The 20,521-nt window shown below is 33.3% G+C and overlaps 5 protein-coding genes across 5 annotated transcripts; 2 read left to right on the forward strand and 3 right to left on the reverse strand.

The window, feature by feature from the left end:
• The first annotated feature begins 106 nt into the window (after window positions 1-106).
• On the forward strand, window positions 107-2,815 carry LOC113498925 (probable cardiolipin synthase (CMP-forming)). The gene is made up of 5 exons (XM_026879190.1): window positions 107-707; window positions 1,051-1,188; window positions 1,525-1,740; window positions 2,220-2,315; window positions 2,560-2,815. Exons 1-5 carry the CDS (start codon window positions 285-287, stop codon window positions 2,710-2,712), a joined length of 1,026 nt encoding a protein of 341 aa, XP_026734991.1. The 5' UTR covers window positions 107-284; the 3' UTR covers window positions 2,713-2,815.
• Window positions 2,816-2,904: 89 nt separating this feature from the next.
• On the reverse strand, window positions 2,905-6,155 carry LOC113498927 (transforming acidic coiled-coil-containing protein 3-like). Its single transcript, XM_026879192.1, has 2 exons — window positions 5,966-6,155; window positions 2,905-5,689 (listed from the first exon to the last, which is right to left on the reverse strand). Exon 2 carries the CDS (start codon window positions 5,620-5,622, stop codon window positions 4,651-4,653), a length of 972 nt encoding a protein of 323 aa, XP_026734993.1. The 5' UTR covers window positions 5,623-5,689; window positions 5,966-6,155; the 3' UTR covers window positions 2,905-4,650.
• Window positions 6,156-6,600: 445 nt separating this feature from the next.
• Window positions 6,601-12,857, reverse strand: LOC113498928 (complex I intermediate-associated protein 30, mitochondrial). The gene is made up of 5 exons (XM_026879193.1): window positions 12,425-12,857; window positions 8,422-8,639; window positions 7,866-8,051; window positions 7,147-7,291; window positions 6,601-6,732 (listed from the first exon to the last, which is right to left on the reverse strand). Exons 1-5 carry the CDS (start codon window positions 12,720-12,722, stop codon window positions 6,653-6,655), a joined length of 927 nt encoding a protein of 308 aa, XP_026734994.1. The 5' UTR covers window positions 12,723-12,857; the 3' UTR covers window positions 6,601-6,652.
• On the reverse strand, window positions 8,930-11,674 carry LOC113498922 (transforming acidic coiled-coil-containing protein 2-like). Its single transcript, XM_026879187.1, has one exon. It carries the CDS (start codon window positions 11,499-11,501, stop codon window positions 9,915-9,917), a length of 1,587 nt encoding a protein of 528 aa, XP_026734988.1. The 5' UTR covers window positions 11,502-11,674; the 3' UTR covers window positions 8,930-9,914.
• Window positions 12,858-13,144: 287 nt separating the features above from the next.
• On the forward strand, window positions 13,145-19,654 carry LOC113498931 (probable glucosamine 6-phosphate N-acetyltransferase). The gene is made up of 6 exons (XM_026879197.1): window positions 13,145-13,546; window positions 14,909-15,128; window positions 16,959-17,086; window positions 17,901-17,962; window positions 18,075-18,215; window positions 18,564-19,654. The coding sequence occupies exons 1-6, from the start codon at window positions 13,520-13,522 to the stop codon at window positions 18,580-18,582; spliced, it is 597 nt and encodes a 198-aa protein (XP_026734998.1). The 5' UTR covers window positions 13,145-13,519; the 3' UTR covers window positions 18,583-19,654.
• Window positions 19,655-20,521: the final 867 nt, after the last annotated feature.

Consider the following 20,521-nt stretch of genomic DNA (forward strand, 5'->3'; position numbering starts at 1 on the left):
CATGCAGTATACTTAGTTTGTTGATTGTAATTATATTCAGTTAAATATTATTGTGTATTTAGGTCGGGCAAGGACTTGCTAAGTTGCGACATTGACATTTACAACATTGACATTAATTTGACAGACACATGCAATACGATATCACTCAGTTTCATGATTTTTTGCCAAATATTTGTGTATTTCAATTTATAATTGACTATACTGTTGTTTCTACTTTGATTGAATTAGTACTTTGTAGAAAATACGTGCCTCGTCATTAGTTAGTGGCATTTAAGAAAGCTACTATGAAACTACTCACAAGATGTAATTTTATGAAACATGTCGCACTTTTGTACCGGCCGAATATAATAAGGAATTACGATGTTTCAGTTAGAGATTATGTTACTATTCTGTCCTTTAGACGGCGGAGGTTGAGGTGCCCTGTGCATCTATCATCAATATCATGTTTCTATTCATCTGACGATAAGAAACATTTCCTAACCTTTGAGAAGAAAGCTGACGCTCTAAAAGATGCATTTGAGCACAAAAAAGAACAACTCAAGGACACAGAACACCGCCTTAGACAGAGAAGTGAAGAGATTGTCAGGGATATTAAACATCAGAAAGAAATAACTGGTCAGAAATTGAGAGATAAAAAGGACTATATCATTAAGGATATACTTGAAACTAAAGCTAAAGTAAAAGAAAGAATTGAGGAAGTTGTAGAGGTAATCTTATAAGTATTATTTAGAAACACTAATAAAAATCACTATTTTCCATATTTCCCATGTTATTGATTTCTCTTTCACCTACTAATAGGATTCTACTATCACTGTTGAAGTTTTATTGTTATTATTAACCAGTAGCCTCTTCATATTAAATAATATATATTAATCAGTCAGCCAGTATAATTACATGCCTTTTATCATACCTTTGCTGCATGAACAAATCGAATATTAAGAAAAAAATAGATAGAATAGACAACATTTTAATCAATCTTACTGTTTTTTTTTTGTAGACAGTATGTTCTATACAAACATTGTATAGTATTTATTGTACTGTTATTTTCAGAAAGAAAAGGTATTTACAATACCCAACATATTATGTTTTACAAGAATAGCTATGTCTCCATATTTGGGATACACAATATTTCAAGAGAACTATAACATGGCATTAGGATTGTTGGTGTTTGCTGGTGTCACAGATCTGGTAAGGTATAAATTAATTAGCCATCCCAATTTTATACGATTTATTGATAAATACAAAAAGTTTAAATGGAAAACTAGCATTCTCACAAAGTTCAAAATACTAACCGAGATGTTCTATGCAACATATATTATTACATTTTGTATGGCCACTTCATACTGCTTTTTCTATATGCAATTTAAAGACAACAAAGAGAGCCCTATAAAAATATTGTCAGCCATGTCATAGTTACATAAAAATAAATAAACAAATGCCTCCAACATATTCTCACAGCTGTCAAAACAATAATATTTACTAAATTGTTGTACCTATAATGTTTATTTTGTTTTTGGATTACAGCTTGATGGCTGGATTGCAAGAAATTGGAAAGGCCAGTCAACGAAAATGGGGTCTTTTCTGGACCCCATGGCAGACAAAGTATTGATAGCAACTCTCTTCATATCACTCACTTATCAAAACTTTATTCCATTGTCATTAACTCTGCTCATTGTTGGACGAGACTTAGCATTGGTTGTAGCTGGATTTGTAATCAGATACATGAGCTTGCCACCACCGGTAAGGATATTTATCTAATTCTGTGCATTATAAATTAACACTTATTACTATTTTGATTGAGTGTGTTAATGATATTCAAGACCAAATTCTGCAACTCTGTTCCATTTCTATAGGTGCTTAAAAAAGGTTAAATATCCTGATTTGGACTTCATTTCAAAACAACAATAAAGATTACCAAATCATGTATACAACTGAAATAACTGTCATATAAATAGTTGCACCAACTGCACTCTTATAATAGAAATCAATCTTTTTTTAAATCTGCCTTTAAAAGATGAGACTAATCTATTGATGAGACTATTATCTTTAAACAGAGATTTACACCTTTATTTTATCAAGTATAATATATTAATAAACTTAGAATACAATAAGTATTTACCTATAATGTAGTTTTATTATATGACAACCGAAGCACCAAAAGGTATGAGATTATTTTTTTAGAAGCATAATAAACTCTAAAATACTTACGTTTTTTACAGCGAACACTAAGCAGATATTTCGATGTGACACATGCAACAGCACAGCTTGCCCCTACATTCATCAGTAAAGTGAACACCGCTGTACAACTTTTACTGGTAAGTTTAACTGTTACATAACACCTATATCACATCACATAATACATATTTGTTATGATTGTAAATCACAAGTAGAAGAATGGTACCTACTTTTGTAGAAATTATGCTAGAAGTATATAAACATTAATATTTATAAAATAACTTTATTGATGCTGCAATGCTCATTCTGTTGTTTATTTAAGCTTTATGTTTACATATATCTTAATCATACTGTGTCAGAACATAATTTATTGTTGATGTCTAGGTGGGTACAACTCTTGCATCGCCTGTGTTCGGTTACGTAGACCACCCGGCGCTGCACGCACTGTGCGGCATCACCGCTGCCTCCACTATAGTCTCCGCTGTCAGTTATTTAGTTAGTAAGGACACATACAGAATTTTGAAGAAAAAGTCCTGAAAATACTCTATCCAGACATCTGAAATCATTTTTGTATTTGTATAGTCTTCCAAAAATTTTAGTTTTGTAGTTAAGTGTTAACTAATTAATAAATTCCGAAAACTGTAAATAAATATTATTATATAAAAGGTGTTTGTTTTCCTTAAATAGTACTCTATGAATGATAATGTGTGGAAATAAATAGAAACCATGTACAAAAAGAAATTTATTATTTCATTCTATTCATATGAATAAACTGCAGTTAATTTTATGCGAAATAATCAAAGTTATAAAAAAATATGTAGTAAATATTAACTAAATTATGCTTATTCTAGACGAAACATAATTGTAATATAATTTTCAGGCTTAATGGGATTCTCGTGAGATGCGTTGTGATCGTGATCATAAATAGTGTCATGATTACACACTTGACTTGCACTATTTTCAAGTGCCTTCGGTTAGGATTAAAGATCTACAAAAATAATATTGTGGAATGTTTGCTGTGACAGGTTTTAGTAGGGTTAATTATATTTTCCTCATCAGCTAAATAATACTTTTAGATCAATACATTGTACAATAAAAAATGAGAATGAGTTTAGCACTGCCATAGGCTTCAACTGGAAATAGGCGAAGTATAGTTCTAAGGTGTCTAGTAGTTATGAATATTAAATCATGGACTGAATGGATATGGATGGTGAAGATTTAATTTCAAAAGGCACATACTAATGTCTAAGTTTCAATTACTCATGTACAAAAAATAAATAAACCTAATTTAATTCCAATTGTTGCAATAATATTATGTTAACAGTTTCTTTTTGGTATTTGCTTTATGGACCTAGCTAGCTAGCTGTAAAGCATTTTTTTTTTGTCATTTCTATTATTCTTTTACTGAAAAATAAGCTATAGACAATTGGGACTTAATTACAAGTTATTGCTGTTAAAGTATCTTTTTGATATTGATCTAGGACAATCTAGGTACTTGCATACTTTACAAAACATAAAAAGTACCTGTAACAAATTTAGAACAATCATAGACTAGAGGAACAAAATCTATTAGTCCTGCAATATCTGATAAGTTTATCAGCTAACACTAATTATAAACAATAGATAATATTGAGTTTATTTTTTAAACTATTATTTAAGCACGCTTATAGCTTTACACACTACTGTTCTTATAAACTGGTGTCTAGCATAGACAATTTTAATCTCAAATTGTTACTTTTTCTTTGTTTTATTATAAGAATGAAAACAACAGATTCCATTACTATTCAATGGTAAACACCAGTCTGCAGAACATAATATATCTTTTATTATACATAAAGAAAATTTCAAAATTAATTATGGCAGCTAAGGTTTAGTCAGAAGAAACTAACAAAGTAGTTACCATAAAACCATATCCTGACCTTAGTCCTCCATGACCGTAGTCAGAGATACACCAGACTGTAACCATATCTTTGGATAAGTTAACAATTACATTGAAGGATGGAATTAATGAGAACATATTATCAGAAATTCATTACAAATGGTATAAAAGCGTGGTCCAATACTAGTAGGCTTACATTATATAGTGGGGTTATTACTGAACTGATACTATACAAGCACTTGACATAAAACACAGTCAGGCACCAAATAAAAACAAACTTATAAAAAAAAGAAAACAATTTCACTGTTCATATGTCACAAGGTAGTAAAATCTTAAGATTCATTATAAAATATTTAAAAAAAAAATTGTACAAAATAAAAACAAGGTGATTGCACAGTACATTAAAAATTATTACTCTAGTTACTGTTTTATAAAAAAATAATAATTAATTTCTGATATTGGTAACAGTAGCTTCATTAAGTAATTTCACAATGTTGTGTAATGGTATTACACTATATAACAATATAGTCAACTGCATATAAATACAAATGCATGTTAGTTTAGTTATGTAAATGAATGAGTATAAGTGTGAAGTATTAACCAACCTTATTGATCAACTCATCACATATGGCTGTGAGTTCCTCATTATCCTTAATCTTCTGTGCCAATGATTCCTGCAGTGACGAGGCATGTACTTCACTCTTCTTGAGCATAGCATTCAGTTTGAGAATCTCTGCTTGATGAGCCTTCTTGACTGAGTCAAGTTCTGCATTAGCCTTGTTGAGCTGCTGCATAGCATGCTGCCGCAGAGTTTCATACCGTGCCTCCAGTTTCTGAATGGTATCATTATTATCTTCAACCGTTCTTTTAAGAGTTTCTTCATTACTTTTGTAACCTTGAATAATGACTTTACACCTCTCATATTTAGTGTGGACATCATTGAAAGCATGTTCCATGGAAGCCAGGTGTGCAGCTGCCTCGTCTCTCTCTCTGACCAGAGTGGACCTCTCCTCAGTCCATCTCTTACCCTCTGCTTCACGTTCTCCAATAAGAGATGATATAGTGCGCTCGTATTCCTCCATCACCACACTCATTTGTTTATTATTTCTAACTTTTTCAGCAACTCTCTGTGACAGTGACTTTTCCTTCTCTGCATACTCCTCATTTTGTTCAGTTAACTTTTTTATTTTTGTTTCACACTCTTCTATTCTCTCTCGAAGATCATGATTAATGTCTCTTAAGTTCTGTGCCTCTTCTTCTTGAGCTGTGAGCAGTTCCTTAACAGCACGCAACTGCTCTACTGTGTGAGGGTCCATATCTGAGGTTCGTGTGATCACTGGAGGTGGAGGTGGGATATTAGCTCCCAGACTGAGCAGCCGGTCTATGGTAGCTATGGCCGGGGACACAGTATTAGCCTTCACAGGGGTGACCTTTGCTGCTGATGCCTGCTGGCTCCTGTTCACAGCAGGTGTAACAACTTGCGTTGGTTTTTCAGTAGGACCACTAACGTTTGGTTGCACAGATAATTGCTGCATTGAGTTCACTATATTATGCTCTGTACCTGACATGGTACTACACTGTTTTCACTATTCCCGAATTATTTTCTCTTATAGAATATTGTTCACATGGTCTCACCTGGAAGAACATAAATATTTTATCAACAGATTGCAATATCGTATCACTAAAGTAATGGTTTATCATGTCATAAACAGGTTTGCGCCACGGTGTTCTCTTAATTAGATTAAATTCATAAAACTTTACTTCACACGTTTATCTGTCAGTTTTTATTCTACTTTACGTAAAAATATAATCAAGAATGTTAAAATATGTGAAATGGTCAACATCCCACGCAAGGTGCAGTGAGTAGGAACATTGAAGAAAGAATTTGCGTTGGTGCATACAATAACTTACCGCAATATCCTTGAGCCTTAGAGCACTAAAGAAATAAAAGGAAATAGAAAACTTGATAAAAAATATTACTTATAGCCAGTAACGAAACTCAGTTTAATTAAATAAACATTATTTTATTAGCGTAAAGTACGTAGGAAAATAACGAACGATGATCACGGCGATGACATCAGTCCTTTACTCTGCGTCAGTCATAATAGCCACAGATGCATTATACCTTTTTTGTCTATGAAATCACTTCATTCTGCTGATGCAGTGTAGCACTATTAGGAGTAGTATGAGTGCGACGGAGACAACGAAAACTGGGAAATGCTAAATATGGATGCGTGGAATGTCAACAAGGTATTTCCCTTTTGACATATTTGGCTAACTAGGGATGGCCAGTCTCAGTTCAAGAATACCAGGAGAAACCAAAATTAAATGTTCAGCTAGCGTATATTTCTTTATGTGACGTTTCAATTTAAATAAACTATGTAATTAATCAAGATAAAATGATTTTGTTCGTTTTCGTAATATGAATAACTGTTTTTTCTTGCCAGGAGGTTTCGAAATTCTTTACTTGAATTTTTGACCCATATAACATTAAGCATCAATATTTAAATTGTTGTCTTGTCGATTAAAAATAATAAAACACTAAAAACGCATAAATAACAATTTCTTTATTTACACACTAAACTTCCATAAAATTATTTAAACGCCAACAATATATTTGCCTGTTTTATACATCTCATAAGCAAATTCTTCGTCATGAGTAGGGTCGAATTCAAGACCTGAAAAATAAACTTGATTGAATTAAGGATTTCTCGAACTACCAGACAAACCTTATAATAATTTAACTAGTAAACAACTTTCTTAATTACAATCAGAGTTGGATCATAATATATATTTAACAAGAAGTACTTATTAAAAGTAACAATAATATGTAATGCCCTGAGCCATGCCTAACCTCATTGCGTATTATTTATGTTCATCACGTATAGAGCGCATAACATCGTGGAATATAAATATAGATTCAATAGATTGATACTCTTTAATACTCTACAACATCCCTAATAAATATTAAAAAGAGAGGAAAGACTGAGTAAATACCAACCAGTTAAGACACATAATATAATATAAAGTCTTCTGCTTCAAAAATGAGTACTTTGCTAGTATTATTCTAGATGCTTAATGCACATCCTTACCAACGTATTCGATTTCCAAATCGAAATTCCCAGGTATTTTATCGCCGCAGGATATACCAAAGTGCGTTACTCTATCGAAGCGCATTCGTGTTTGCTTGTCCTGTAATCGACCTTTTGATCCTAATACGAACTTCGAAAATGGGATCTGTAAAAATATAATCTAAATTAATTCAGGGATAATTAGTAATACCTATCAGTAGTTACGGTATAAATGCGTTGACTGAAAATCTTTTTGGGTTCCGGATTTACATTTTTCGGCTATTAATTAGTCGCTGTCATTCGAAAACTTTATTACAGTTTGAATTTTGATTTGAACGTAAGTTTTAAGAAAAAATATGGTAACCAATATAATTTAACGTCATAAAAAAGATTACACTGCAAAAAGAAATAAGTAGTGTATTATCATAAATAAATAAGTTTGCCTGCACTTTCACACACATCTTGTGTTGCAGAGAAAGTTTTATGAGAGAACTACTCATACATCACTGTATAATATACAGAGAATATTATTACTAAAGATTGCATATTATTCTCTACTAAAGAAAGTCATGTTAGCACTATTTATAACTCAAGAACGGCTGAACCGATTAGGCTACAAATTGACGAGGAAGAAGCTTAGAATCAAGAAGAGATTGGGAAGGGATTGGTTTCGGGAATAGGATTAACAACCCGATCAATTAATATGCCTTAATATAGGTATAAAAAATATTGATACAAACCTTAGCAATTTGCCAGTATGGTCCACCCCTAGTATAAAGTACATAATGGTAGATATCGTTCCACGTGATGTCGTAGTAGCCCTCGCAGGATACATTCAGCAAATATGATCGCCCATCACCTCTTATTTTGAGGACAAGAGTATTGTAGAGGTGCCAATCGAATGTCGCTGGCCGTTTGAATGATTTCTGTAAAAAGAAAAGCACAAAACGGTTTTAAACCCTTTTTTTCTGGTACTGTAGGTATGTCTCATGGATGGTCACTTGAAAACGCTTTAATAAGTAAGTACATAAGGAACCATAGTTCAGAAAATTCAATATTAATTTACTAGACTTATATTGACGAATATATTTATATAATAATTGCAAACGTTATCATTTTAAACTTATTATTATTTCCTTTATTAAGTCATAAACTTATTTATTATTACTATTACGGACATATTTGCGTGTATGTTATGATAGTTTTACAGGCATTGCCTGTTTGGTGTTACCAAACCAAATAAATCCTACTTGGTGAACTTCGTAGCAAAAAAATATATGTACGTGCTATACTTACTCGAATTCGTTTAGATCTCATAGCGCAGTAACCAGCTTTCTTTATACGTCCGTCCTTCGGCACCCGTACATCGAGGTAACCATGGAAACGAGCTCTGCCGGCTTCGCTCATCTCCAGGCTACACTTACTGAACCCCTCATTGTGGTCACTATCGCTTGTCGTCACGAACTTTTCCAATGTGCTTGCTTCATTGAAACACCACACGAGGTCCGTTTCACCTAAAAATATTTTAAATAGCTTTAGACACATATCTAGTTTATAAATATGAATAAACTAAGTAGTTTATTGTAGTAAAGACTCTGTTTTGGGATCACACAACATTGCCTTTAACTTACAAGTAACTTTTCGCTTTTAACGGCAGGATTGGCAGCGATGAAATAATGTATAGTTGAAAGATTTTGACTGGTTTTCTAAATGAAAAACTTCTTTAAAGGCACTTTAAGACATTACATTCTATTATGGTTTTTTTATCTAGCAGTGGGTAAATGGTTAATTGATTAAAAACAAGTTTTTTATATATAAATGTTTTATTAAATATCTAAGTACAAAAGACGTGTGAGAAGGCTGAGAACACAAAAATAAAAAGAAGAAAAATTACAACTTATTCTCGACTGTTGCTACACAAAGTATTTATAATTAAAAAGTTTTACAAACCTTATACTGTTCGAGACACACCTACGGCAGATAGGGCGTATTGCCGCTACTGCAGTTTAAAATACATTGCTTGTACAGTTGCCTCCTAACTATCCACATGGAATATAACAACGAAAATGTAACACTAACAAATTTTTAATACCCTTCACTCTCCATCATATCAAATGCTTTATAGCTACTACAATATTAGTTAAAAGTGTATTTATTTATACAGGTGGTATGAAACTATGAAATATTTTACATGGCAATAGACACCAAGTCTAGTTTATACAGTTTCATCATAATTATTTGTAAAAAACATGATTTATTTCTATAAGGCACAACAATAGTTAACTGGTATTAATTTAAATTATTAATTGCTAAACTAGTATATTATAAAAGCTGCCATGAAAGTATCAAATGCAATTATTTGATGTTTTTATAAACATAATATGTTAGTAATTAGTAATACTTTCAATAAGATCAATCAAAATGTTAAAGTTAGCATCAGTTTTAAAATCAAAATATACATCAAGGTCCAATAAATTAAGTTGCTGTTAGTTATTTTAAGGTCAACAATTTCATAAAATGAATAGTAATTTAACATGTCAAACAAAAACACAATGTTACCCAATGTTAAGAAAAGTTTGAATCAAAATTGTCATAAACATTACTAACAAGAGAAACTTAATTACAAATTTTACATAAACAAATGTCATAAAAGCTCATACTAATAAATAATACTAATACTACAATTTAACATATAAAATGAGATTCATCACAGAGAAGTCATAGAAAACAGCCCTCGAAAGACAAGCATGGAAAATAAAAGCACCAAATGACAAGGATACTCAAACACCTCAATGTACTTCACTAATGAGTTGATCATACAACCTCATTAGTTCCTCATTGTCTCTGGTTTTCTGACTCAAAGACTCCTGTAAAGAAGCTATTGTTACTTCATGCTTCTTGACTGTAGCATTTAATTTTGTAACTTCAATAGTGTAGTTCTTCTTGAGGTTGTCTAGTGTTTCGTTTGCTTGAGTCAAAGCCTCAGACGTTACCTGTTTCAGATTCCCATACAATTCTTCATACTTCTTCACACCATCTTGATACTCAGTAATTTTCTGTTGATACATTTTCTCTCTATCTTTTGTTTCTAATATCACACTCTTACATTTCTCATACTTGCTGAGCAGATCATTGAAAGAACTCTCCATACTGTTCAGATGGTTTAAGGCCTCATCTCTTTCTGCTGTAACTTTTTCTAAAGTTTCCTGATGGATTATTTTATCCCGTTGCTGTTCCTCAATTAATGAAGATATGGTCTTCTCATATTCCTCCATGACAATACTCATTTGTTTATTTCTAATGGTCTTGTCATTTATCTGTTGGAGCAATTTGTTTTCTTTTTCACGAGAGTGGTCCCTTTCATCAGTCAACTTTTTTACTTTCGTTTCTAAGTCTTCTGTTATTCTTGCATATTTGTGCTCTACATCCTGCAGGTTGTTCCTCAGCTCTCTGTTCTGATGTCTAAGCTGGAACACTTCCTGTTCTTGTTTTTGAATAATACCCCTTAGAGTATGTAAGTGGTCTACTTCCTGTGACGAGAAATTATTGTATGCTCGAGGGCTCCTAGGTGCTGCAGTTGGTGGAGTGTTACCTGATATGCTGACCAGTCTCTCAGTAGCCACCCGAGTTGGAGTCAGAATAGCAGAGACACTGCGCATGAGGCCTGGTGTAGATCTAACATGGGCAGCACTGGATTTAGGCATACCACTGTTAACAACAGGTGGTACAACTTGCATGGGCTTCTCTTTTTGACTCATGGAAGGCATGGAGCCAGTCGACATGGAATGCTTCGGCGCAACAACATTGTTATCCGTGAAAACTGACACTGCACTTCCCGTTTCATAACCCACATCACACTCCAAAGAATCGACTACTGAATCAGTATTAACAGAGTGAGCATCATCCAGCTTCTGACGTGCGTACAGAGGATCGAATTTCACAAATAAACTTTCCTTGCCGCGATCTATGTGGCTGTGGGTGCGATTAGATTCAGCGCATTTGACGAGATAATCTAAGCTATTGGCATCAATGAACATGTCGTCAGATGTCGGCACCTCTTTCATAGTTACATCACAGATGCTATCAAAGTCCGACCCGGTAAGAAGATCACTCGTTTCGTTCCTCTGCTCCAACATGTCAGTCATACGTTTCGGTGACATAGCCATCAGATCGCCGACCGATGAAACTGGTGTTATAAAACTATCTTCAGAAGGAGCAGCTGAATTGCCTCTGGAAGTCAACATTTCTTCATTGGTTTTACCACCAGTGACTTCCGAACCACGGCCCAAAAAATTTTGAAATTTCTTGTAAATGGTTTTTATGCCTTTATCATTTGGAGTAAACGGAGAATCGCTCAATATATAAGTCGAAAACATTCGCTTTCCTTATATTGATTTACAATACAGTAATAAAACACACCGCCTGAAAGTTACAGGTTCTTTTCGACTATTATTAAAACTTGTAGGTCCACAAAAAACAAAATAGAAAGAAGCAAAATTTATTCTTGGCTCAACGAGAACAACGGTTATTTAAGTTTTGAATGTATCTGCCATAGACTATATCAATATGTCAAATTAAAATCGACTAAACCAACAATTTATTTTTAAACTCTTATAAAATGTTTCAAATTATTTTTTCATGCAGAAAGAAAGTAATTGCTACCTGCGATAACCACTAAACATTTTTAATAATTTATTGTATTGAATATTAAGATGTCACCAACGAAGTTGTTTAATTATTATACCTGCATATTTTACTTGAGTCATTTACAGCCTAAGAACACAATAATTCATGTTAGCACTATTCCTAAATCTGTGCACAGATTCTGTGATGTCAGTATAATTTACTTTCTACTTTACTAAAAAATATGGTTTAAAAACTAAGAATAAGAAGAAAACTTCATATTATGATGACTTGAATAGGTATTTAAATGTGAATTATAATAATAGCTTAATTATCTGATTATATCCCATAAAAACACCTTACAAGTAATTCTTACTGGTTATTTATAATTAGGTGCCAGAACTATGGAATTTACCTTCATAATAATCTGAAAGTGTTTACAGCAACATACTATTTAACCCAGCAATAACAGGTATTCTAAGTACTTTACTATGTAGAATTTATATCAAACTATACTTAATATGAAATTTTAATTTAAACAATATGCATCTACTTATTTAGTTCAGAAAAAAAAAACATTTGAAAAGCAGCAAAAACAAAATAATAAAATAAATGTATTCATGTGATCAAGTTAAACTTGTTCTCATTTGCTGTGAAATAATAAATAAGGGTTTACCTGGTCTAGCTATTAGAAGAGGATCAGTTTCAATTAAATCTTTAACTTCTTGCTTAAATAATTGTAATTCTTCCTTCAACATTTTGAAACCATTTTTCATATGTTCAATATTTGACACCTTCTTTTCTGTGTTGTAACCGCCTTTCCTGTGACTTTCATGAAACAGCCAGCGTTGTGGACAAACAATTGGAAATAAATATTTATTATTGTTTGTGTTGGTCACAATTTTACACACTGTTGGGTATTGACGATTGTTTCTTAGAACATTCATAAACGTGTTCAATTTGCATAAAGCCATTATAGTATATTAGCTTAACTAAACCTTTTTAAACTGTCTTGCACATATATTTAGCTGAAGAAACAAATTTCAATTAAATTTATTGAATTGTATAACCCCACTAAGTCTGACATTTTAGAACATATGATTGTGACGTTTAAAATGAAAACAATGGTAGAGGAATGTGCCTACTCTAAAAATCGACTAATTTATGACTATTACTAATGCAGCACAATTAATAAAACCGTTTCGTAGTATTAAAACAACTTGTATAAAAAATATCTACAGAAATTATAACTTTAGCGACCCCTTTCTTGATTATAAATAGTTAAAACTTAGTAAATTATATCAAAGTAAACTAAAGTAAATAAATAAATAAAAAATAGAATTGAGTTTTGCCATTCTATACAATGGTTGAAATGACAAACAAAAGTGCCAGTCGATTTCTCTGCTGTTCACTCAGAACATACTCGGAAAGTTCTGTTTTGTACATGTTTTGTATGATGTTTGTATGACACTGACTGATAAACTGCTGATGATGACAACTTTGAACTTGTCTTTTCTGTCAGTTAGCCAGCGGCTGACAAAACTTGCGGTACGGCGAGATTACTTTCACTTTTAAAATTAATTAAAGTTATCAGGGACGTAGGTTCTCTATACGTTGTGTGGCTGTCGTGGCTTGGTGATGTTTATTTAATTTCTGACGACATTGATGCAAGCGTGTCGTTAAATAAAAGCCACGTACACAAATAGTGTGAGGATTAAACAGCATGCTAAAATAGTTAAAAATAAATAAGAATATAACTTAAATAGTGAAAATGGGGATGGAGAAATATAATAATGTGGTAAGTGGCTATTCTATAATTCTAACATATCGCATGCCTTTCGTCACGGATAGTGTTTCAGGCATTTTAAACAAATAATTTCTTCCTTCTTCAATTGGAAGATTGTGAAGGAGATCTATAAAATTTAAAGTAACCTTATTGATTGGGTTGAACACCGTAATATTATAGAAATAATTAGTTTAATAAAACAATCATTTTGATGCCTTTGGCTTCAAACTATATGGTGCAGATAAAAAATTTGTTCAATATTTATTTGTAATGTATAATTTAATGCCTACTTTAATCTAAGTTTAATTATTTCAAAATCTAGATTCCCTTTTAAATATGTTTTTTTTTATTTATTTTTTTCATTTCATATGATAGGTTCCATGACATTAATTAATCAGGCTAATAGAGTGATATAATAAGAATTATAATAGAATCTAAAGATAACACTGTTTCCAGTGTAGACACTTTGTAAGTGTATTTTTTACTTAAATAAATACCTTATGATGATTGAGAGATTAGATCTATCATGTAGATAGGTATTCCTGTTTAGATATGATAAGATTTAGAAGCAATAATTTTAATAACAAATCAATGTTATCCTATATAAACTGTTATTGTATGATCAAAGGTATTTTTATGCCTATTCATATTAAAAGTGTAACATTCCAAGATAAGCCATTTTGGTTTATTAATGAAATATACTACTAGTTAGACATACTACAGCTAGTTTCTGACCCAACTAGACTCTTTAATTATGATCTGATGCAGTTGTCTTAGCAAAAATGTAATAAGCTTTATGAGAAGCTAGGAAAAGTATTAAAGGAATGAGGTAGTAGATTGTTGCGTCTTAGGAATAATAACATACATACTCTTATTGAAATAACTGATAAACCTTTTGAATAAGTACTTGTCTTGTTGTTGTCGACTATACTGATACTATAAATAAGTTGCTGTTATAATTTATTTTTACCTTTACTTCAACACTCAATGTTTCTATTTGAATTAGATGGAAAGTCAACAGTGCTATTGAGACTAATGACAGATTTCAAGTATTTATAATCTGGCCATAGTCCAGAACATTTCTAATTGATCAGTAAATGTTTTAGCAAAAATTTTCCTATATATTTCCTCTCGAACTTTTCATCACAAGTTGATATGGACTAGCATTCGCCCGTGACTTTTCCCGCGTAATTATGATCTATGTATATAAAGAGAGAGAGAGAGAGAGAGAGGTATAAGCTAAGTTAGCCATCTCTCTCCAATTCGTTCAGCCATAGCAGAAACACACATGAAACACTCACGCACTTACGCCTTTATGACATAAAGTTGGTAGTGGCTAATCTAGGTAGATAATATAACCGTCGCTTGTTTTAGGATGGTAATCCATCAGAGTACCTGTACCCGCCTGAGATTCTGAAACGGCTGAACTTTGACAAGAGTCCAGCGACGTTTAAGCCTAAGATCAGCGCGGCCAGTCCTGGCGAGGACTGGATGGTTGTCAGGCCTCTGCAGCGCTCGGACTTCGACAAAGGGTTCCTGCAGCTGCTGGGCCAACTGACCAGCGTTGGCAATGTTACGCGGAAGCAGTTTGATGGTAAGTGCTAAGTGCAAATAATAACGCAACTGTTTGTCTATTACCTCTGTGTAAATACTAGAGCTGTACCAAAAAATGAAGAGTACAAAAAAAATCTTTATCGTTTCGAGCCCTATCGATTTTTAGATTAGATCTGCCAGTAATACACTGTTCTAGCTCCTTTCCATCCAGGAAGCGTAGTCACACTTCAGATTTTACATATGACTACTTTAGCACCATTTCGCTAACCACCAAGTCTTTATTTTATTAGGGAAACGAACAGCAATACCATAAATAACTACGAAATATAACAAAACATTATCCAAAGGCAGCATTAAATATTTCATGCAATTTGCTCCAATATTTTGTAAATCGGTTCAAGATATATTTTATGATTGCACGTAATTAGCGAGCATGACCAATTTTACAATGAAATACTTCGCAATCGTTGTTCGGTTAAGGTCTACACGTGTTAGTATCGTATTGTAGAGGCCATGAATGTCTAAGGCTGTATACCTGGTCTATTTACATACTGATTGTTTCCAACACTAATTCTATATCGTACAATATTCGCAGTTGTTATAATTGTGTATCGTATCTTATTGTGAAAGAAGGAGAATGCTTTTATCGTTATAGCTCTTTGTCTGTCTCGTGAAGGTTCAAATTATCATGTACACTCACTTCCTTAACTGTTTTGCGGGAAATTGTGATAAATAGATTAAAAACACCTAAGAATTTCTAATGTTTCAAAAAATGTTTCGCTAGCATATATCACGTATATATCATTACTCTCTTCTCTCGTCCATTCCTGTAAACAAAGTCAATTCTTCGAAATAAGTCAATGATATACTTATGGTATATGTTCCTAGCCTTTTCCCAACTCAATTGAGATCGGGTTACAATATTGATGCCTATCTGACCTCCCCCGGTTACCTAGGCTCCTGAGTAACATAATACCCCTTAGAAAGACTTCTTAATTAATGACTGTTAAAGATGTATCTAGCCAGTTCCCACAATTTAACGTGCCTTCAGGAACACGGAGGGACTCGTTATGACATGGACGGTCACATATCTACGGACCGACCGTGTCAAGCGTAGCTTAACCTGTGACCGTTCAACTCGTGCAGTTGTAGTTTAGCCACGAGAATAAATAACATAGCGAATAAATATTCAAACAAAGATGTTGCGTAAAACTGGTTACTTCGGAATGCGAATCGGAGCTTGACATTTTATTAGCATGACCTTGGCGAAGCCGGCGCTATGATAATAACCTTTCCATGAGCCTTGTTGAGTTCCTGATTTTTGTTTAAACTCGTTGATATGTGCGATTTATTGAGTTAACAAACGATAGATTATTTTTGACCTGTTTAAAATTTGCGCGATTCAGAAATTAATCGAAATATAGGTAGGTACTTTATGATGAGTTATAGTAGGAACGAAGAAAAAGGGAACACCAATTCGCGGCAGATTTTGGCTATGAGGAGGCATTGGAATAGTTGGATAGGCGATTAAATAGGCGCAAAGTCACTGGAATTTGACTGGAAAAAAAAAACACTAACACGCAAGCTTACTAATATCGAAAAGAGTATGAAGCGATGCATCTAAACGTATTTCAATTCGTTCGTGTTTCACTTAGACCTGAAATACCTAAATCCACAAAATCTTTAACTTGTTCACTTTTAGTAGTTTTTGAAGGAAATCAATGAGAGTTTCGAATATTATTTAGGACGAAAATAAATCTTGTTACAGAGAGATTCAAGGTTTTCTGAAACAGATCGAAAATTGTCTGGCAATCTTTTAGGAACATTAAGACAAAAACTATAGGTATATATGTACCTACTTATTTTTCAGAGAGATTCACAAGTATGAAGCAGTCTGGCGGTTACTACGTGACCGTGATCGAAGACACTCGCATATCCAAACTGATCGGCGCAGCTACCCTCACTATCGAACAGAAGTTCATACACAACTGCTCTGTGGTAAGTTTTCTACATTTATAGACGTATTATCATGGAGACCGACTGCAAAGACTTCAAGTTTTTCCACATGTAAGATGGCACACTTTACGTAGAGCCTTACATACGCCTTGCTTTATCATATTTATGTCATGAATCGTGTATCCTTAATATATAAATACATCAGCTTTACTTTAAGTGGAAAGGTTCTCTGTGCGTTAATACCAGCACCATAGGTGGAACTGTTGGGGTTGAGGGAGCGAGCTGAACAGGGCAACTACACTTAAACCATAGCAATAGTCTTGCCTTATAACATTGAGGATACTTTTACCCGAGGTTGAATTCTACTTTCGCTCTTGTTAGGATTATGTCAAGACTAACGAATAACGAAATGCCCTCAATATTAGAACCGGTCCATATAATTACGTTAGACATAATTATCTCATGATATAAATCAGAAAGTTTCTTGTATTTTTCTTTCACGGCCAAGTTAGAATTAACTTTCGTATAGGTACATACATACCTGCGTGGCAACGCAAGCCTCGGTTCTTTATAAACTACGACTAAATTTTTGCCATTACCAATAAACTAGTATTTGGTCAAACAAGCGTTGCTACCTGTACGACATAGAAGAGATCAAAGCAATTACTAAGTTTGTCTCTATTACTTCTTTTTCAAAAAAGTTGCGATGTCTTCGATATTGACTGCTAGTTTGCATCGCTCACGCTCACGTGCTCGAGTCATATACAAGGGATGGGTGAAATACGAAGGAGGTTTAAGACACATCCAAACATCCCTATAAAGAGTCGTATGTAATATACTGTATTTTTTTTTACAGCGAGGACGTCTTGAAGATGTAGTCGTCAATGACACTTACAGAGGAAAGCAGTTAGGAAAACTGTAAGTACTTATAAAAGTATAAATTTAGTTTTGCAAGGAAAATGACGAAACTATGTCAACACCTAAATTTATAAAAAAAAAACTTAAATATAGCAACTTTATCTTTTTCCAGGATCGTAGTGACAGTATCCCTGCTAGCCCAAGAGCTGGGCTGCTACAAGATGTCCCTGGACTGCAAGGACAAGCTCATCAAGTTCTACGAAACCCTCGGCTACAAGCTCGAACCCGGAAACTCTAACGCTATGAATATGAGGTAATGTTACGTTTATAAATAACCTCTTCGTAATATATTAGAGCTATTTGCAAGTGTAATCTTTGCTCATTTTAGTTTGGATGTTCAGGTATATCATATTTAGGATGCACGCTTTGCAGGAGTTTTATAGCGTCTAAAAACACGTCGCGAGTGAAGCTCACAATTTTATTTCGAGCTTTTTAACCCCTGTCTGACTGTCTGTGGCAACATAGCTCTCGAACAGATTCGAACTTTTTTAACTTACTTTGTTTTGTATTATAGGTGTATTATGTGCAAATGTTCTGAAACATTTTTTCAAATATCTTTTCTCAATTTTTCTTAAACTATTTTTTTTTGTTTTTCCCCCAGGTTCGAGGAGCCATCTTGACAATTAGCCGCTGGGACATCCGACCTGCGCTCTAAACTGTAAGTACACACAAGGGGCCGAGCAGACTTCACGCCACTTCCAGAGAACAACTACCATTCACATCTACTTCATGTCAACGAAGATCTTCCAATCATGGATATTTTGGATTAAACGTCATACTAATGCCTCTCATGGTTGACCACCTTACATTGACCTCTCATGTTTCTTTATAAAATGTTCTCACAAATGACGTTGATTTGTTTTGTGTGCCTAGATTTTGAAAAATCATACGTCAAAATCGTACGCCTGTATAAAGATCGAGGGTCAGTTTTATTTGGTTCCTGTACTAGATTGCTCTAGTTAACAGACCACCAAAGATAGACACGTTTACAAGAGATACATATTAAATTGCTATAGATCATGCTAAATTGGTTGCTATTATGTAGTTCTAGAAGCACATTTTCACGTTTATCTGCAACACGCTTTCTATTCACTTTGGATTTCGTTGTGTTTTCTGTTTGGTCATTCGTGTGATTACGGTCGCAGGGTCAATTTTTCTATCCATCGGGGTTAGCGCTCACGATATAGTGGTTTCTTTTACCGATGGGGTGATCAATTGATTATGGATATCCTAGCTCATAATAGGCGTTTATTCGTACTAAACGCAGGTGTAACAAACATTTTTGTTATGTATAGTGTGGAACAAAACAAGCACTAAACACAAAGTAAATTGTATCATAATTGTTGGGTCTTAAAGACGCATTTTGAATAACATTATATGATATTTTATCTTGAGGGTTTGTTTTGCTTCAACAGTAATAACTTCCATGCTTCCCAGAATATATTGTTAAGCTTTTTTTTGTTATTAAGCTAACACTAACGAATGTTAGAATTATGTTGCCAATTAGTTGTAGAGCTTAATTATATGTTTAAGTTGTGAACTTAGCAGTGTTAACATTGTGATTCCAACCCAGAGAGAACTGGCTATGTTTCACTACATTTTGTTTTTAAAAGCTTTATAATATGTACTTAAAATATACTTATTTTTGTAACTAACATTGTGTATTTGCATTATTAAACCATTGCTGCTTTATGTCTTAGTTTTATTTTTGCTGTGTCCAATAAAACAAGTCCATTTTACATTTTATTTACACAAGAGTATATGTTAGCCGATAGCTTATGTACCACATCCAACCTCATTATCAATTGTAGGCCTAAGACCAATTGTTATTAAGTTATATCATTGCAGTTGTGGAAAAGTGATGCTGCTATACTCTGTGTCGATAACAGCTATATTCTTTTAAAAAAAATATCTACAGGCATAGGTTTATTACTCATTAAATTCTTTGAAATACGCTAATAGCTGTTCTGGACATTATTGGGAAGCTGAGCGCCATTAAAATGATTAATTATACCCATCAAATACCCATTAATATGTGTTCACATGTCTGTAACATCAATGTCTCATTCTTTTTCACTTAAAAAATCATATAATTCTTGTAGTGTCATTCCATTTAAAACCTTATCAAGTGTTTTTTTAAGTTAAATTTAGACAAACGCAGTACAGAAGACTGTTCTGCTTAACCCTTAAATGCATGAATTATTAAATTGTAATGAATTTTTTTTTTTCAATTCTTTAGAAGCTGTGATTAACGGGAAAAATAATAAAAAAAATAACAATTAATATTTTATAGGATTTTAATAAAAAAATCATGTTGATGCATTTTTGGGACATTATGCAAGATCGACAAAAAAAATGCTTTTATTAATTAACTGTGGAACAAATTGAAACAATCGTTTCCTTTCTTTGCACAAAGGAATACACTGCACTTTGTGCATTTTACAAAGCTCTGTAGCTTACAGCCAGGTCTCTTGCACCTCATGCGTTGGTCGGTTTTAATTTGGCTATGACCAAGATTGTCTAACCGAACGTCAGACGGTGGAAGAACCTGGCACCCTT

The sequence above is a fragment of the Trichoplusia ni genome, chromosome 11 (assembly GCF_003590095.1).
Source record: "Trichoplusia ni isolate ovarian cell line Hi5 chromosome 11, tn1, whole genome shotgun sequence".
NCBI lineage: Eukaryota > Metazoa > Arthropoda > Insecta > Lepidoptera > Noctuidae > Trichoplusia > Trichoplusia ni.

Bases quoted from the DNA above. Each gene is read 5' to 3' on its own strand.
- LOC113498931 (XM_026879197.1), top strand. From the start codon at position 13,520: ATGGGGATGGAGAAATATAATAATGTG. The intron at 17,087-17,900 runs GTAAGTTTTCTA...TTTTTTTTACAG, and splicing joins TCATACACAACTGCTCTGTG to CGAGGACGTCTTGAAGATGT. The intron at 17,963-18,074 runs GTAAGTACTTAT...ATCTTTTTCCAG, and splicing joins GGAAAGCAGTTAGGAAAACT to GATCGTAGTGACAGTATCCC.
- LOC113498928 (XM_026879193.1), bottom strand. From the start codon at position 12,722: ATGGCTTTATGCAAATTGAACACGTTTATGAATGTTCTAAGAAACAAT. The intron at 8,640-12,424 runs GTAAACCCTTAT...AAATATTTTTAG, and splicing joins TCTTCTAATAGCTAGACCAG to GTGAAACGGACCTCGTGTGG. The intron at 7,292-7,865 runs GTTTGTATCAAT...ATATTTTTACAG, and splicing joins CATACTGGCAAATTGCTAAG to ATCCCATTTTCGAAGTTCGT.
- LOC113498927 (XM_026879192.1), bottom strand. From the start codon at position 5,622: ATGTCAGGTACAGAGCATAATATAGTGAACTCAATGCAGCAATTATCT.
- LOC113498922 (XM_026879187.1), bottom strand. From the start codon at position 11,501: ATGTTTTCGACTTATATATTGAGCGATTCTCCGTTTACTCCAAATGAT.
- LOC113498925 (XM_026879190.1), top strand. From the start codon at position 285: ATGAAACTACTCACAAGATGTAATTTTATGAAACATGTCGCACTTTTG. The intron at 1,741-2,219 runs GTAAGGATATTT...CGTTTTTTACAG, and splicing joins ACATGAGCTTGCCACCACCG to CGAACACTAAGCAGATATTT. The intron at 2,316-2,559 runs GTAAGTTTAACT...GTTGATGTCTAG, and splicing joins CCGCTGTACAACTTTTACTG to GTGGGTACAACTCTTGCATC.